Source organism: Sycon ciliatum, chromosome 6 (assembly GCF_964019385.1).
Source record: "Sycon ciliatum chromosome 6, ocSycCili1.1, whole genome shotgun sequence".
Classification (NCBI taxonomy): domain Eukaryota; kingdom Metazoa; phylum Porifera; class Calcarea; order Leucosolenida; family Sycettidae; genus Sycon; species Sycon ciliatum.
Window position 1 is genome coordinate 14,198,454 of NC_088648.1, and position 16,895 is coordinate 14,215,348.

The window sequence follows — 16,895 nt, forward strand, 5'->3', positions numbered from 1 at the left end:
TGATACGTACTTAAGACCGAATCCAGGTACGCCTTTATCTGAATACGTGTAGTTTGCTTGACAACATGATCGCCAAACTTCAAGGTTGTTGATTCAGGTTTATTATTAGTATTCTGCTTGTTCGCGTTAGGCCTGGGCGGATAATGGAAGTTATTTTGCGGGATAATGCTACCGGCAATGCCAGAAAAACTGTATCATCATGCTACTTTTAAGACTATGTCTTTTTCTCTTTCTTTGCTCACCTATTGCTCATCACTTTTTTTACAGATTTGGTATTATGAAAAGTTTGGAAACCCCCTCGATAGACGAAAGCCTTTGGGGAATCCTTAAACAATAAAAATTACAAATTACAATCATGCTGCTGCGTTTTCTCACCAGCCGTCCTTTTGCGGCGCACTACCAACTGCGTTGCGCTGTAGTTGATGTGGAACCAACAGAAGACCTTTAACGGCAGAGCAAGACCTGAAGGGTGTGTGTGTGGGGGTGGGGGGGGGGGGGGTGGGGGGGGGGGGTGGTGTCCATTATGAACACCATATTTAGAATATTGTCACAGCATGGGTTGCCGATAGGTACAACGTGTCTATTCGCCTACACTTCAGAAGCCGGCGCTGCGGCGCACTGCCACCTGCGGTTCGCTGAAGTCGATTTCGCCTCGACCGCAGACGGTCAAGTGACAAGGCATGGCGGAAAAGCAAAGTCTGGCCCGTATTTGGCAAAGCCCTACCTATTTTCGGTGAGAAGGGGAATACTAGTATTCCTCTGAGGTTTGTGAGAGCCGAATTAGGGGGTCCCTGCCTCTGCCCTAACATGATATGCCAAATACAAGAAGTGCAGATCCGTGTCGAACACCATTCAGAAAAACATCCATTTTTGGCTTATTAGCATGGCCATGCTGCAGGATAAAACCATGCATGTTAGTCAAGAATGCTTCAGTCGCTTTCTTTGTGTAGCGGAATTTCATTTCCAGTCATTCAAGGAGACAAACTTCCTGATCGATAGAAGGTAAGAGTTCTGTAGCCTGTGTTAGCCCGCGTCTAGTACTCTAAAACTAATGCACATTTCCAGTGCATTACATCCTATACATGTGTTTATGCCATGGATCTTATCTTCCTTTTCGTCGAGTATGCTTGTGTAAGCTGAAAGATTAGTGTTCGTAGAAGTGAAGCAGTTTTGGATACTAGCGATGTAAAATTATATAACGTACAGTGTTATGATATTGTTCGTATTTTGGCATTTGTCCCTTGCAGGCAAACATGTCGCGTGCTACCTATAGTATGCAACTGCCACTTCTACAAGTGTTCGGGTTGCTGGCTGTAAGCGCACTGGTGTTACTACAGGAAATTAAAGGTGAGATTAAGTGAATGAATTTTTGTAACATGGAAATTGTGGGTACACGTTATGCGATCGAGTCCACCAACTAAACCAGATACTAAACTTGTGCCCACAATTTCCATGTTGCCACCGCGCCATTTCCCCTCATCCAGCCCCAGAACTCGCAGCGAGCATGTTAGCGTCATTGGCCATGATCACCAGCTCCAACACCAGCTGCTTGCATCTGTCCCGCTGGCATTAAAGCGCTCGTTCCCACACTGCAGTATTAGTGACTGGAACTCCCTCCCCGCCGCTCTTCTGTCCCAGCCTCCCCACAGCAAGGGAATACAAGCATTCAAAACTAATGTTTATCGCCATCTGCGAAGCACAAACTGGCTCTGGGCAGTCGACTCGCTATGATGATGCTCTCGTCGTTCTCCTCTATCCCTATCTATGCACAACAACTGGCTCAGACAACCGACTCACCATGATCAGCCATGATGATGCTCCTCTCAGTAACATGTTAACAGCCCTTGTAATTTGTTAATAGTCTCACAGTTTCTCCCGCACACTCGCTGGTGTTAACCCTTAAGGCCTTCCTTTCTTTTCATTTTGCTGACTCGTACAGCTCTATCTTTTGTTTTTGGTGCGTGTTTTTGGCCGTGATGCCGAGACCTCAGGTCGGCAGGGCCATCAATGCCCCACCATCACTGCTGCGTCTCGCTGCAGCCCCTGCTCAATAGTTGTCACGTTCGTCCTAGTCTCAGTATCATTGTCTTTCTTATTATTTTCGAGCTGGGAATGTGAACATACATGTAGTAAAAAAAAAAAAAAAAAAAAAAAAAATGTTACAACTGTTTTCCTTGGATTACCATCGGAGTTGTGAATATATTTTAGCCGGAAGTTCCGGTCTACAGCCTCACAATATCAGGGCCAGCCTTTAATGCTAATGTTGTTGCTGCTTAAAATCACTTGGTTCATTGCGCTTGGTTCTCCAGTCTTCCCACACCATGTACATAATTCCCGTCCCTTCGTCCTGTCCACCAAATAGACGTTGCACTTCCTTTAATCAATACACACACCGCATACTAAGTACACGTCTTTCCAAGTGGTGAATCCCTGTACAGGCGATCTGCCCTTTGCGTCATTCCGAAACATTTTATTCGGAAATAATTCCTCGAGTACAAGTTGGTTTGTTTCGCTCTTATAGAGTTTGATATCATGTAGCAAAAATTACTCTAAGTAGAAATGACAGGACATGTGGATACGAGTTAAAAGTAACTTCCCACCACTGTAACTAGATAGCAGAGAAGTTCTGCAAAAGGAAAATGGGCACAAAATTTCACTCCACGTCATGAAGTGAGAAACTTCGCACGAACGTTCGCAACTTTGGACGCGAAATTTGCAGGGAACGCGAAATGAACGTTCATGGGAGGTTTCGTGAGATTGGGTCATGGTGTACGTGCAATTGGCCCGTGCAAACTAGGAAAATGTGCAGAACTCAAAGTTGGTGCGAAAATTCATATACACATTTTCGCAAGGCCTGTCGCGAAACTTCGCTAATTTTTTGTTTTGTAGAAGTGACTAAGAATCCCTCTACTGTATACAGTCAAAAAGTGCAATGGAGATATGTTAAAGCTAGGTGTCAGGTCGTCGAATGTCTCAGTACATTGTCAGTTGTGTGCCTAGTTGTTGCACGTTCTGACTGTATATAGTATCTAGTTGCAGTTTTGGACAGTTACTCTTAACTCGTATCCATATGTCCTATTCCTTTCTACATTTATTATTGGATCAACATCCGAGTTCGAAAATTGTTCTGTAGTTGATGTTTCTACAAGTATACAAAAGAGAAAGGCCAAGGAACTACAAGTTACGCTATACTGTCCACTAACACCACCAGTTACTAAACAATCAATGTTATCAACGTGCAATGTTATCACATGAGCTGATTGTTTAGTAACTGGTGGTGTTAGTGGACAGTAAAGCGTAACTTGTAGTTCCTTGGTCTTCCTCTTTTGTATAAATTAAACATTGGCTCTCCATCTGAGTTGATATTTCTGTTCGCCAAAAACCGCAGTGCGTCCAATGAACGTACTTTTGCGCAAATCAGAAATTACCGTTTTTGCTTCGTTTTCTTGAACCAGCTTCTGAATTACACTGCAACGGATTCAACATCAGTAGCCATTTGGATCCGACGGATTACAAATCTGCTCGATCAGTCTGCTCTCGGCAGCAGTTAACGCTCCTCAGGATCAAAGATCACAATCGTTTGCGAAGGTCAACATGTTACAGCGTAAGTATTGTCGAACGATTCTAGGTTTAAGATGATTAGTGGGGAGTAATACCAAGAGTACATAACCCCCAGAGTGTGCAACGCTTGATCCAGCTCTGCATAGGGTCCTTGTCGAGCGTAATTGGATCTTTGCGTCATAATGCCGTACAGATCTGAGGGGAATCCGGGGAGTCGCGGATCAAAAGCAACGATCCCCTGCCTCTAGACCGGCCTTGCGCTCGTGTGGAGTGCACGCATGCACGCATGCACGCATGACCCCAGAAGATCCGATTACATTCGATCAAGACCCTATGCAGAGCTGGATCAGGCGTTGCACACTCTGGGGGTTATGTACTCTTGGTAATACATAATTGGACAGAAAGCAACAGCTTTCAGACGTTGACAATGCTGATTTGACACCACTGTTGCGCTCTTTGGCCGACAACATAATTATACTTTCCACATAAGCAAAAACTGGTTCCTTAGTATCGAAATGGTATTCCTTTTGACAGATGTTTCCGTCATTGCAAACTCATCAGAGAAAGTTGAATTGTAAAATGACTGGAAAAATCACCTATTTTATACTGACGCTTGAAATACGGGATGGCGCAATAATGAACGCCAATGAGGCAATAATACACAAAGTTATACCTTAACGGGATCACACATATCGCCAAGAATGGAAGCGAACAAAAAAAAAAGAGAATAGAGATTTGAAACAACAACAACAACAACAACAACTCGACGTGAGAATAAAAATTTGAAACAACAGCAAGAGAACATGGGGGACTACAAAGGGCGTGTCCGTGCAATAAAGCTGTGAGGTAGGCCTTGGCGGATAATGCCGGCAGAAAAATTGGCAGAATTCGGTACTTTTTCGGGTAAGTTTCGTGCATGTTTGGTATGTGGATAAAGCAATGGAGCAGAATCCGAGGAATTGCCCGCCATAAGGTTTGTATGGTTCTGGCAATTTCACTGCTTTTCGAGCAGAATCTGCCACCTTTTCGAGCATTATCCGCCAAGGGCTACTGTGAGGTGAAGTGCGCTCCCCGACCAATAATTTCGGGATCAAGGCACACATCATTCACCATTGAGGAGAGGGAGAGAAGAAAGACCACGTATGAAAAGGTGAGAGCCTGATTGCGCCTTGAAGAACCATACCACTAGGAAAGAGTGCACACTTAAGACTCTTAAACCACAACATTTTGAAAACATTTATCGAGTTTATTTTTAAAGCCTTTCTGTTACGGTGAAGTACAAGCAAGAGTATAGGAACGTATTGATAGCCGAAAGAAATTAATTTCCGCCCATCCACACAGAGGATGACGTAAGGTTGCAGTAGACATAGGTAACGCGTTGTTGACGACTTGTCTAAACCGACGTGTACGTGTGAATTTGTGTTTCACTTGGTTAGCCTAGCTATATACTTGGTCCGTTTCATCGCAATTGTCGCTTATCTATCGCAACTAAGAACAGGAGTTTTTTTACCGCTCTCTGAAATTTCCAATACGCATAGTGAAGAAGCATGATACAGGATTCCTGTCCGCCACAAGAAATAAATTCAGCGATGGAATCTGATGAAGCAAGTCGAAGAAAGGAAGCAAGGTTACAAAAATGTACAAAAGAAAACAGCGACGGAGCGCCTTCTTGCACTCAGGCTTTAGTTTATCCGACTCTGGCTCTGTATCACTCGAGCTGATGCCACTTGAGCTCACATTCACTGGTGTGTATAGCTGCTAGCGTAGAGTACCGTTTCTCTTGCTTTCTCCGCTTGGCGTATAGCAGCGACTGGAAAGGAACAGTCGCGGTTGTCACTTTGGCACTTGGAGGAACGTGGGCAGCGTGACCCGTCTGTCACTACAGTACTGTGTGTTCACTGTTCAACAATGTTTTTGAATCAGGCACACATCCCTCTCCAGACAGCTGTCATACGCTCTGCTGGATACGCTGACCACGACTCTTGTACTGCCGCTGCCAGGTCGGACAATGTCTTCTTTGCCACCATCTCGCCATCAGTTTGCAGGCTTGCAAAGAATACCAGGTCATTGCAGTTCAAACATTGCAGTTCAAACAACTGAGCTGGCTGGCCTGGCCGTGACTGTCACGCTCTCCAGGTCAGGATGTCGATTTCCCCTGCTACAGTTCCGGTCTTTGAGCTGCGCTTAGCTTTTCGCTGCAGTGAATGTGTGCATTCACTGCAGTGCATTCACTGCAGTACATTCACTGCAGTGCATTCACTGCAGCGAAAAGTTTCCCACTTTTCCATCAAAATTGTATGAATCGCGATGCCACTGGCGCTAGTCGCGATGGGTTTTTTTCTTTCTGGTCTCCTCTGATCTTGCCATCACAACCTCCCAAACGAATGTGAGTTAGATATCGAGATCGGACTGGGTTTTACCTGTCAAAAGGTGCGTGGGAGATAAGCGACAATTGCGATGAAACGGACCAAGTATATTACTATGAAGAGAAGGCTGATATGTATTACACTTAAGGAATTCTCGTGACATTTTAAAGATATGGAAGAAGCTGAAGTGTGCGATCCCCCCCCCCCCCTCCTTCAGACCATCTTTAACTCTGTAGAAAACTTTCGTAGCTATTCATAATTTCTTCGTCTTTTTTGATTCACAGAGTGTACTAGAACCTTTCCAATCTGGAGGCATAGACGTTATTTGGCTGGACAACTTACGTAGCAAGAGTGCTCTCCGCATTTCCACCTACAACAGCACGGTTGAGCCCACTGATGAGCCTAAACCGTTCATCTGTGCAAAAGGTAAGAGTTCCCCATTTGCTTTCTGAACACAAAAGCCCCATCAAGGCTAAAGTTTGTTGCAAATCACATCGGGGCCCCCGGTCTATTTTACCTGTGATTTGGAACCAAAATGTGAGATTGTGTCTCAGAAGTTAGCCGGGGATGATGAAGGGGGAAATCTGTTTACTTCTTTCAAGTTCTTTGTTACGTTTGAAATCCACTTCCCAGGGCCACCAAATATACTTATACATTATGGCAGATTATGCTTCCACATGACCAGTACCTTGCTTTACAAGCAATTGGATAGAGAGTTTGCATAATATAACTGAGAAGAAGGACACACTTCAGCCTCTCGATCAACTGAAGGGTGTCTTTCTTCTCAGTGTTATGGAATTCTTGGAGATTGCTAAGGCAAACGGGCATCTTGAAAATTTGAATGTGAAGATTCCGAATTGCCTGGGCGATCTGCAGATTGTGCGCGCAATCTGGAGTGACACAAAAGTAAGTGTGGCACGATGAATCCGTGTCCCTGAGCTACTGTGAGACATCTAGGAACACACCCAAGTGCGCGTGGTGCAAAATTGACGTGTGTGGGTCATGCAATTTGTGGATATTGGTGAAAACCTGAAGAGGACGTGGAATAAATGTGGGGCGCAATCTGTAGGCGCAATCTTTGAATTTTGTTGCAAAACATGAAGTGCAAGCGAATCGGTGTGGGGCGCAATTTGTGTTTTTCGTTGAAAACCACAGTGAAGAGCACACCGACTCAATTTGGGGCGCAATCGGTGGGTTGCGTTGAAAAAAATGAAGACCACAGAAAATCCGTGTTTGGGTGCCATCTGTGGCGCAAACTGTGGATTTCGCGCAAAACATGACGAGTACAGTGAATCCGTGTGGGCAATCTGAAAATTCCCAGAATTCACAAGCAGTCATTATCACGATTCATTTTCACTATTTGAAATAGACACAACACCGTCAGTCGTCCGGATTTAGGATAATCCTATAACAGCATTAAGAGAGCTGCTTGTGGTTCTAGGGCCGGTTGAAACTGGGGGAAAGTTTTGTCAGGTTTGGATTGCGCAGCGGAATCTCCAGTTTGCGCAAACAAATCCGAGGCTTCTCACGTTCAAGCCGACGAAATTTGACGTTGATACAACAATCTTATTTGGAATACAGGTTACCAGCCTTACGAAGGATATGCCTGTTCCATGTTTTCATTAAGATAAAAGCCTGAACCCTCCAAGGTGGAAGGCTATTGGTTTGCGCACTGGGGGTGTGTTAGAGCTAGGTCTCAGGGCGTGGAATGTCTAGTAACATGTCAGTGATGTGTCCTGTTATCACACTTTCTGACTGCCCATTATCTTGTTTCAGTCGTGGATAGTTGTTTCATAACTCGTTTCCATGTGATTTCTTCCATTATAATTATATTTATTGGCTCAGTATCCGAGTAACGTTCTATTTGTATTGGTTTCTTAGATTTTAATGAATGCAAAGATGCGGATATTAGGCAAGTAGACCTGTGCCCAAATGGATACACGTGTGAGAATACCAAAGGAAGTTACACATGTGAAGGTAGGTGTACCTCCTCGCTATGTCATAGCTGATATTATCGTGGGAAACTGTGCTGATTAGACTTGGGATAGCTATTTTTCACATTGAAGTTTGGCTTATTGAAGGCTTTCTGTTCCTATAATTACAGAGATTCAAACTAAAAAGCGGATGCCCATCTGGCATGAAACCGTTTTCAATGTTCGCATCCAAAACTTGAGATCTGATGGCGATAATGTGTTTTCTAATGAACATCGCCAACCTAAAGGTATGCATATTTTGCACTATTTGTATTCTAGAGAGAAACGAATGCGAAGAGGCAGAAAATACCGGCGTAGACCTCTGTCCCAGTGGATATACGTGTAAAAATACCAACGGCGGTTATCAATGCGAAGGTAGGCGTACTTGCTTTCTTTGTTTGCGCATATGCTTAATATTATAATTATAACCGGGGCTTCGGAAGGCGCAGCAATGTGCCTGACATGTCTGGTGCTGTTGTGGAATAAACACGAATGGATGAAGCACAGAGATGGAAATCTGCCGGATTTTATTGGGTCTGAGGAGTTTTGTGCCTCGCACATACGTATTTACTTCACCACAATCACTTCATATCTAGTCCCACACGCAAAATATTTGGTAGATGGTGAATGTCGCTGTCTGATGTTCGTTAAAATTCGTGAACCTACTTCACGTTTCATCTCCACAGCCATTGGTGTCCGGTGCTGGTGTACTCCGTGTGTTACTTGCTGGTTAAGGGTTCTCTAACTAGAGTGCAGTTAGCCATGGCGTCTCGGGGCCCTGTAACTGACTGTAGATGTTTTTATTTTATTTTATTTATTTATTTATTTTTACTAGAGCCACGTAAACCCGTCATGTGCGAGCCATGAATAAGGGGAGTGGTGGCGTGGTCTGGGATGCTCTGCCGACCTTGGGTCTCGGCCTCATCACAACCAGGCGCGCCAATAGCAGAGAGAAAGAAAGAGAGAGAGAGAGAGAGAGAGAGAGAGAAAGATAGAGAGAGAGAAAGAGAGAGAGAAAGAGAGAGAAATAGAGAGAGAAATAGAGAGAGAGAGAGAGAGAGAGAGAGAGAGAGAGAAAGAGAGAGAGAGAGAGAGAGAGAGAGAGAGAGAGATAGAGAGAGAGATAGAGATAGAGAGAGAGAGAGAGAGAGAGAGAGAGAGATAGAGAGAGAGAGAGAGAGCGGGGTAGGGTTGGTTAGCAAGAGAGGGGGAGAGAACTAAATATAGTATAATTATATAATGCGTAAGGGGTGCACAATCAGATCCAGAGAAAAGGATAAGCAGGGCACAAGGCGTATGGCAATATGCAGCAGTGTGTAGGCACATGTGCATACATATTGCAGAGTGTCAGTGGCCCAGTGCCATTGCTGAGCACGGAGGTGCCGGAAGACAGACACTTTGAAACTTTGCAGCCTTTTCCAGTCAGGTGGCTGGTTGAGGACGGCGGGTGGTAGGGCATTCCATACAGGGACATCACAGGCGTGGAAGGCCATAGAGTCTATGGCAACTTTCCCGGCTGTTGACAGGTAACCCTGTCTCAAGCTGGTCGTTATGCATGTCGAGACGGACGAGAGAGAGACGAGTGGGTCGAACATGGGCTGGTCGGGGGGCTTGAGAGGGAGGCAAGAGCTGGTGGCTTAGGGTTCCAAATGTAGACTGAATTGTCGCTTTAGTAGGCTTCCAAGGATAACGTGTATAGTGGCTTAGGGTTCCTATAGACTTGGTGGGCAGTTCTATACTCATGGTGATGCACTCTGCGTAACGTGAAGAATGCCGTATGTTCGTGTTGTGTTTTTCGCCACAGGTTTATGCGGCGGATATAACATAAGTATCCATACAAACAAACTGACTTACCGAGAGACTCGGGCTGTCTGTCATGGGCAGGACTTACGGAGACTGAAGATGAAAGATCACAACCGGTTGAGAAAGTCCGAGTGCTACAACGTAAGAATATAAAGCGTAAAAACTAGCGTTCTCGCGTGTATGTACTTGATGCAACCAGCCGCAGTTGCATGCACTCCTAAAGCGCTCTCACGTGTGATGACTGTTTATAACGCCACTCACTAGCATGGATATGCTGATTGCGGAATTTCAATGGGCACGGCCGCACACTTGACGGATAGTAGCCAACACTAAACTATAACTGGAGTACAGACTAGTACTGAGGTAATATAAAAATAAAATAAAACGTTTTTCTTGAGGTTTCAAAGAACGTTCTATTCTGATGATCATCATTTTGAAAATACATGACAATAGGGAATACAAGAAAGGAAATGTTTAAAAATAACTACCGTAATTAATTTCGCGTGGAGAGCCAAAGACTAATTCATAAGAAGAAATGAGGACCAAGGAAAATCTTCCAAGTTGGAAGGCTGTTGGAGTGTGAATCGAAGATGTACTAGATCTGATTGTCAGTTAGGTGTACAAGTAAAACGTCAGTATCGTCGGTCAGTGTCGTGCAATGCTCTCGTATGAGCTGATTGTTTTAAGTAACTGGCGGTTTTAGTGGACATTTTAGTGGAACTTGTAGTTCCTTGGTCCTCATTTCTTCATACAAAAATATGCAAATTATGGAGAATGTCACCTGAGCGAAACATTTAGTTGAGACAGTGCGTTGGTATCTCAACGTCGATTGTAAGAAATGAATGGCTTGTATTTTGCCGGAGAAAAACGACTGAAATTGTGAATATGCGCTCTGATAAACTATGACTGCACTGTTCTCATCATTTGACTGCCAGGGCGCACTGCAATCTATGCTAGATGCAGGTATAACAAATATTTGGCTGGACAACTATCGGGATAAAGATGTTCTTAACATTTCTACCCACAATAGCACGGCTGAGCTAACTGACCAACCGAAACCCTTCATTTGTGCCAAAGGTAAGCCCCTGAACTTGGTTTAGAAACATGACCTACTTCTGTGAAAATACTATCGTTGCAAATTATAGCAGGACAAAACTGACGTTGTTGTTTAAATATCGTTGAGACTTATGTGAAACGCTCTTCTTACACCATTGCTCAGCCTTTACATGCAAGGACTACTTTTTATGGTTTCGCGGCTGCTTTGAGTTGAACTATAAGACGGCCTACTCGGTTAGACCTGGTAATTTATGTAACAATTTATTAGCACAATAATTATGTTTTTATTTTATTTTCACGGAGAAGGTGGAGAGTCCGAACGAGCCGGTAAAAAACAGAAAGGAAGGAGAAAGACGAATCCGGTTGTAAACCTGAAGAGGCCTTTCGTACCTTTACTTTTCGAATCAGTACACATGATGGTGTGAGTTATGCCAAACACTGAAGTAGAAGAGCTATAACATGAAGGCGGGAAGTCCACATAGCACTCTTTCCTTAACATATTCCTTCTTTGTACAAAGCTGTGGCTATAACTTGGCAATGTGAACAGCCTCTAGCACATGTAGGTGGCATTCGCTGCTCGCCCACGCGTGAATCTTGAAGCGCTCCGGAATGTTCTTACACACTGCCCCGGACATGATAAGATCTGTTGTTATTTATTGTACGAACATTCTTTGTTTAGCTGGTGGGTTGTGTTTGCACTTACACGGGATAGTGTGAGTGCCCTGGAGCAGGTAACCAGCCAACCTATCCAAACCCATGTTCAAAGCTAGAAAAAAACCTAACTAGAAAATCTAGCAGTTTGATAGCATACCGAATCACGTTTGTCTGTACGCTTCTGATTGGTTTGTTAGATTTTGATGAATGTACAAATGGAGGCGCTAACCTGTGTCCAAATGGAACTCGGTGTCAAAACCAGAAAGGCACTTACTCCTGCGAAGGTAAGTGTTGCATTGCTCCTATAATTATTTGGTTGAGTTCTCCGCGGAAATGTCAATTGCAATGGATCCTGATGGTACTCACGACTTTCTACAACCTGCCGCTTGTTAAAACGATGCACGTTTACAGTAATTGCACACAAACTAACGCTGGGGACAGCTACATCGATGGCAACTGAAATCCGACCCCCTGGGCCGTGCGTTCACATTCTAGCGGTCTCTATTTCGTAGTTTTGCAATTGCGTGTTGAGTCGTTGCGATGTTAGCGATAACGCTCGGGGGGTCTGATTTCAATTGCCAGAACTGTACATGTAATGTTAGTTGTTGCTACGTTGTTAGATCTCATCATCTTAGCTTGGAGGTACTGGAAAAAGGAATTTCGATGAGGCCTTTTGAAACCGGCCCCGTTTCTCTTTTTTGAAACCGCCATAGTCAGCGTGCTTTAACTGCGCTAGATTCAGCCAGAGTTTTTCAGAAGCAGATACATGTGACGCTTGCCTAGATCCTTGAAGGGTGGTCGCGTTCCTATGGATGCGGAAAACTTAGCCTCTAGCCGAATCTGACGTGAACCGTGAATTTGTCTTATTAGCGAGTGTGAACGTGAAGCAGTGGGTAGCAAATACTGGTGTTTTACTGCGCCCTGGTGTGAAATGACTACACTGCGCTGGTTTTGGTCCAACTTGCTGCTCCCTGCAATTCGAGGGAAAGAAGCACGTTTGTCTGCAAGTCTAAATGTCGTAACCTCCTGCAAAACCTTTGGAAGAACCAACCGATGGTACATGTACTGTAGTTTAAGATCAAAGGAGAATGATGTATAATGTACATGTAGTCTACTGAATGAGACTCGTTTCTGAGAATGCCGTTTACAGAAAAATTCAAAATAAAAGGAGCTGGATGAGCCAGTATCCTTGGCTGCAAAAATGAAAATAGGGACTTCTGTACACTATAATTATGACGTCACATGACCTTCTAAAGCAGGTTGAAAAGGGCTACGCTACGCCCCTGATCAAGGTAATATGCTTGTTAATCAATATATGCCTGTTTTCTACCTCAATTATGGACCAAGGGCTGCTGTGCCGAGCGCCCGAATTGCTCTATAAACCGCTTGTTGCTTTATGTCGTGAGCTTCACGAAAATTAGGTTGAAATAGATGAACGAAACATTTTCTTCAACTTTCATTCAGGGAGGTTCCTGAATTCATGTCATTTGGACGGCATGATTCTTTGCTCTTCGAGATAAGTTAAAATCTGTCCTCCATTTTATCTTTTTTGCAGCGGCCGAGTGCCTTGAAACGACTATTCCTAATGGCGTAATGCGCAAGGTTGCACATCTTGAGGCGGGCTATCCTCTTTGCGATAGTGGTTACATGGCCATTGGACAAGCCAGATGTGTCTCGAATGAATGGCAGGAGTTCAAGACTCCAGAAGGTCTTCCGCTGTGTCAACAACGTAAGTATTTGTACTGTCTTGTTTTTGGAAAAAAACTGCATGAAAATATCAATTGCAAATGAAAGTAAGTGTGGAGGGAGAAAGAGGAGGAAATAGGAACGCTGGCCGGAGATAACGATCGGCAACTTCCATCTCGTGTCCCTATTGCTGTTTGCATTACCAAGAGATCTAACTGCCAGTGGTCGTTACATGGCTTTACATGCCGAATGTCTCTGAAGTATTTTAATCTGAAAATAACACTATATCCATTGATTCGATAGCTTTTAAAATAGAAATACTTGCATTGCCAAAAACGTACACTGTCTTGAGGATTGCCCCCCGCCCCGCGGTGAACTTTGATTTGAATATCCTTTAACCTTTGTTGAAAAGCATATAACCAACAGGGTATCTGACACATTTTATATAAAAAGAGTAAGACGAGACGAAAATAGATGAAGCGAGAGAGGGAGATAGATAGATAGAGAGAGACAGAGAGACAGAGAGATAGTTAGATAGATAGATATATATTTAGATGGAGAGATGGAGATAGAGACAGAGATAGATAGATAGATAGATAGATAAAGAGATTGAGAGATAGAGAGAGATAGAAAGAGATAGAGAGAGACACAGAGAGATAGTGAGAGATAGAGAGAGAGAGAGAGATAGACACAGAGAGAGATAGAGAGAGATAGATAGAGAGATAGATAGAGAGAAGAGAGAGAGAGAAAGAGAGAGTGAAAGAGAGAGAGAGAGTTAGGGCCACACTCGCACTAACCTCCTGAATATTCACCATACATTGAATATCACAAGAGTATTTAATGTTGATTTTTTACCTAATTTGTTGTGCACAAGCCGTAACCGTGTTGCCTTGTTGTTTCCGTATCTGTTTACATTTTCAGTGAGCACTTGCCCAGGACCGGACGGTTCCAAGTACTTCATTCACCGAGAACCAGATATGAATCAAACTTACCACACTCATTTCGAACGATGTACAATCGGTTTTGACAGTCGATTGCCAGCGTCCATGGACATTCCTTGCCTGCAGCAAATCCTGACCCAGTCTTTGGCAAACGAACCAGACAAGGGCTTTCGCAGTATATTCTTGCATGGTACGAACGCTGGCCATGTCCTGAGCATAGATGATGATGGTGCATTCACTGCAACTACTTTATCCAGTGATCAGAAGGACGAGTTCTTTCCTGGAGCAACACACAAAGTCTGCATGCCATTCTGCCAACAGACGGTAAGCGTGGAAAATAACTTAGATCACATTCGCACTAACTGCGTTTTATAGGAAAATTCTCTAAGCCTGAAAAGACAGTGTTCATGTGGAAGAAGAACATGGATCGAATGTGTCCCCTATCGCCTTCCTCAGTTGCTCTTTGAAGCCCTTCTGCATACAGACACTGCATTTCGAAAAATTACAAAGAGGTTCCAGCTGAACTTGGCGGTTGGCTCTCGAATAGTGTTACCTCTAAATTGTTCATTGTCCAGTAGATCTCTTCCTATGTCTTGTATTACTCCCCTGAAAAGGAAAAGCCAAGGTATCAAGACGAAGACAACTAAAAACCGCGGGACCATTATGAGCTTTTGATGCTTTTATTTCAATCCTGGGCAATCCATCCCAGCCTATAATACCTTAATAGTTTCTTCTTATGTTCAATGTCGCTGCCACATTCTTGTTTGTTCCCTCAGGTAACTAACAGACATCATTACTTGGATTGAGTCAAGGCAACTTATGGATGCGCTCTGCTCGTTGCATTGGTAGAAGCGGCGAGATCGCAGTGGGCGGCTTTCCGGGGTGGACCGGTACAAAGCCGCTGCTGGATGGCTTTGATATTTGTTTTATAGATGATGGCATGATAGTTCTGTGTGTGCACTGTGCAGCAGTCTGGTCATATGATAGGCCGATATAGATCTGACAGGCCGAAAATCCTGTCACCGCGATATCTCCAAAACTAGCAAATTTGCCATAGCAACATTTCACTGAGCAAAGTATGTTTTGAAGTCTCCCACTTACACACCCTGTTGAAGGTAGATAAATATTTTAAATCTTTGTGCGACATTCATGTTTCGGTCTTCGCGCAACACTATTGAACATTAATTTTATACGTCGCGGAATGCGAGGAATTGTGTAGTGAACGATCAGTGACAGGATAGTAATTGATGAAGCCAACGGCGCGGCATAGAGATATAAAGAAGTTCGTTCCAGCAGAATTCAAGCAGGCCTCCCTCGTGATAACTAAAACTCTGTAGTGTACGCACTAGGTATGCACTTTACGTTCTGCAAATTTCGCGCTGAATTTGGCGGAAATCGATGCTATGGTGCACCTGAAGCATAAAAAAATAACTCGTTTTGTCCTTTCTTTTTATCCATAACAAAATAGTAGTTAACTTTGAAATGTACTGCGGAATTCGACAACCGTCAACCAATTCCTGAGTCGACTCGCCGGAAGGAGTGGGTTTTGAAGGAATGGCCGATATTCCACGTTTCGCCGGGAACCAGCCCTGTTTGCGTTCCTCTAAATCTTGCATACATCTATAAGGACATTAAAAGTACTTTTCTCGTTTTTCAAGTGGTGCAAGTATTGGCCTTTCAGGTGAACTTTGACTTTAGTACCCATCATGTGACCGAATTTGAAATTCTCTACTTCTTGCCACTATGCCACAGCCAGCGGTGTTGTATGCACCAATTATTATTATTATTATGCAATCGTGAAATCAGTTCATGATAGATATCCATGCAGTAAGGTCAGAAACTGCGCACTCTTGGCTTCATGTCCTCTTAATCTGAGTGAGAAGTCTTAACCCTTTCAGCACGCATCACGTATATGTTAACTCAAAACCAAAAACATTTTATAAGAAGAAAAGAGGACCAAAGAGTTACAAGTTACGCTATAATATCCACTGACACCATAAATTACTTTACAGTCAGCTCATGCGATAACATTGCACGGCACTGACCAACGGTACTGACGGTCTACACCTAACTGCCAATCAGCTCTAGCACATCTCGGCTGCGTTCTCGAATCGTGGTTTGACCGTTTTGTCATAGTCTTGTAATACCGACCGGTATCGTCCTCGCCATACATGTACATCCACCAATGTCCTTCACAGCTGAGACTTTCAGCTGGTGCTTGTCTTGGTTGCGTTCACTTTCCCCTGTTTATGTTATTTCTATAACTTAAAATCTTCCAAGTTGGAAGGCTGTTGAAGTGCGTATCCGAGATGTGCTATAGCTGATTGCCACTTAGCTCTAGAACGTCAGTATCGTTGGTCAGTGTCGTACAATGTTATCGCATGAGGTGATTGTAAAGTAACTGGCGATGTTAGGGGATATTATAACTTAACTTGTAACTCCTTGGTCCTCTTTTCTTCTTATAAATTAACCCTTGGCGCTCCACGCGAGTCCAAAAACATTTTCCAATTTTTGGGGAAATACCAGGATCGGCTGCACAGCAGATGCTTGACAAGAGAAATTCGTCCCTGTAATTTTCCGCTGTACGCAACCACAATACGCGGTCACATAGGTCATCTCAGACCAGGCTGCTGCTGATATTGCCTTTCCACCATTGGCAACATTTGACCTAGAGTATGTTCTTGACAATGTTGCTCATATTTCCTACTGTGGCGCCCTTTGACTTCCCTCTAGCGCTGTTTCTCTTTTTGCTAGGAAGAAATATCACTATTTCTAGCATTAATTCATTGTTACCATCTTTGCAACCCATTTCTGTACATGTACAATGTATCTCTGTTTGGTTGGTTGGTTGGTTT

General features: G+C 43.8%; 1 protein-coding gene across 1 annotated transcript; it reads left to right on the forward strand.

The window, feature by feature from the left end:
• Positions 1-940: 940 nt before the first annotated feature.
• On the forward strand, positions 941-15,023 carry LOC135818849 (fibulin-1-like). Its single transcript, XM_065332063.1, has 12 exons — positions 941-1,002; positions 1,248-1,347; positions 3,456-3,604; positions 6,212-6,353; positions 7,809-7,904; positions 8,180-8,275; positions 9,705-9,844; positions 10,639-10,780; positions 11,611-11,697; positions 12,969-13,142; positions 14,021-14,364; positions 14,817-15,023. Exons 2-12 carry the CDS (start codon positions 1,254-1,256, stop codon positions 14,844-14,846), a joined length of 1,494 nt encoding a protein of 497 aa, XP_065188135.1. The 5' UTR covers positions 941-1,002; positions 1,248-1,253; the 3' UTR covers positions 14,847-15,023.
• The last annotated feature ends 1,872 nt before the right edge of the window (positions 15,024-16,895 follow it).